Genomic DNA, 1,914 nt, shown 5'->3' with positions numbered 1-1,914 from the left:
TGAAAAGGGCCTTTTTTAATGATTCACGATGATTTGATCATACAATTTATTTAGAGCTCGTGTATTTGGTCACAGCTTTGGTTCCTTCACTCACCGCGTGCTTGGCCAATTCACCGGGCAACAAGAGACGAACGGCTGTTTGGATTTCCCGACTGGTGATGGTGGAACGCTTGTTGTAGTGAGCCAAACGACTGGATTCGGCGGCGATGCGCTCGAAAATGTCGTTGACGAAGCTGTTCATGATGCTCATCGCCTTGGAGGAAACACCGGTGTCGGGGTGCACTTGCTTCAACACCTTGTAGATGTAGATAGCGTAAGATTCCTTCCTTTTCGGCTTGCGTTTCTTATCCGACTTGGTAATGTTCTTTTGCGCCTTACCGGACTTCTTCATTGCTTTACCAGCTGATTTACCTCCAGGAGCCATTTCGGATGATTGGTTACTGAACAGTGTACGATGCGATTAAAATAAGACGTGTGTACATGTGACATATTTGCACACGGTATTTATAACGAAATCCCGTGTAACTGGTTCATTTGATTGATCGATATTAATATTTTATGAGTACTTAAAGTATGTGTTTTTCGTTACCATTTCAGTATAGAAAAATGTATTCTTGTAAATTTAATTTTTCTGTAAACACACATATTTATTGGTTAAATAATAGGTTAAATATGTGATTTTAAGTTGTTATATTTTTATAAGCATTATCCAATTGTAATCGTTTTGAAGGTACGCAATATGTATATAATCGCAATTTTCTGTTTTACAATGGTATCATTCGTCTATTCTTTTCAATAACGTTACATTTAAAACCACAGCAATCATGAGCGGAAGAGGCAAAGGCAAAGCAAAGGGAATCAAATCGAAGACTAGGTCGTCTCGTGCTGGACTTCAGTTCCCCGTCGGACGTATCCATCGTTTGTTGAGGAAAGGAAACTACGCTGAACGTGTCGGCGCCGGTGCCCCGGTGTACTTGGCTGCCGTCATGGAATATTTGGCTGCTGAAGTTCTTGAATTGGCTGGTAACGCTGCCCGTGACAACAAAAAGACTCGTATCATCCCGAGACATCTGCAATTGGCAATCAGGAACGACGAGGAGTTGAACAAACTGTTGTCCGGAGTGACCATCGCCCAAGGTGGTGTGTTGCCCAACATCCAAGCCGTCCTTTTGCCCAAAAAGACGGAAAAGAAGGTTTAATCTGTCTGTCACATCATCATCATCATCTCTCTTTCTAAAAAGGCCCTTTTTAGGGCCACCAATTTTTATAAAAATATTATATATTACCTACCATACTCTCTAATTAATGTTTAGAGGAAACCCGATTGATTTAGCCGTAATTCGAATTTACGAATTCGCTTGAACGGCGCGACGATAACAGTTGTTAAGATTCATCAAACGAAAGAAACATTTATAGTTTGATTTTTATATTTTACTTTATATATCGGTTTCGAGCATGTGTAATATGAATGGATAAAATATTATATAAAGTTGTGATCAAAAAGAAATTGCGAGAACTGCTAGCGGCATAATTTGAAATGACCTTTTAAAAAATTGACAGGTTTTTTTTTTTAAATCGTTTACCCCCGAATCACGTAAAAAGCATTCTGAACTTTGTGTTACGAATTTTTAGGTTTCCAGTTGCATGGGTCTTGTTCGTTGAGCTCAAAGTACTTCGAAATAAGTTAAAAAGTAACTCTTGGATATTTATTTTTAATTTCTAATACTTCGATTAATCAAGAGACCACCTTCATTATTCGAAAATGATTACTCGAAGTCGGTTTAAAAGCATCACACACGAGTCAGCGAGAACATTTATTGTAACAGATTGTCAAAAATAATCACTTTCCAGCCGATAGCAAGTCATACAATTATGTAATATTAACACCGGTCTACATCTTTTAACACCGATGTC

General features: G+C 38.5%; 2 protein-coding genes across 2 annotated transcripts; one reads left to right on the top strand and one right to left on the bottom strand.

Moving 5' to 3' along the window:
• On the bottom strand, window positions 1–585 carry LOC112689585 (histone H2B). Its single transcript, XM_025563363.1, has one exon. It carries the CDS (start codon window positions 422–424, stop codon window positions 47–49), a length of 378 nt encoding a protein of 125 aa, XP_025419148.1. The 5' UTR covers window positions 425–585; the 3' UTR covers window positions 1–46.
• Window positions 586–721: 136 nt separating this feature from the next.
• LOC112689586 (histone H2A) lies at window positions 722–1,251 on the top strand. The gene has a single exon (XM_025563364.1). The coding sequence runs from the start codon at window positions 825–827 to the stop codon at window positions 1,197–1,199; it is 375 nt and encodes a 124-aa protein (XP_025419149.1). The 5' UTR covers window positions 722–824; the 3' UTR covers window positions 1,200–1,251.
• Window positions 1,252–1,914: the final 663 nt, after the last annotated feature.

The sequence above is a fragment of the Sipha flava genome, unplaced genomic scaffold, assembly GCF_003268045.1.
Source record: "Sipha flava isolate LNK unplaced genomic scaffold, YSA_version1 456_pilon_pilon, whole genome shotgun sequence".
Classification (NCBI taxonomy): Eukaryota; Metazoa; Arthropoda; class Insecta; order Hemiptera; family Aphididae; genus Sipha; species Sipha flava.
The sequence above is the reverse complement of the archived record's forward strand: the minus strand, read 5'-3'. Positions and strand labels throughout refer to the sequence as shown.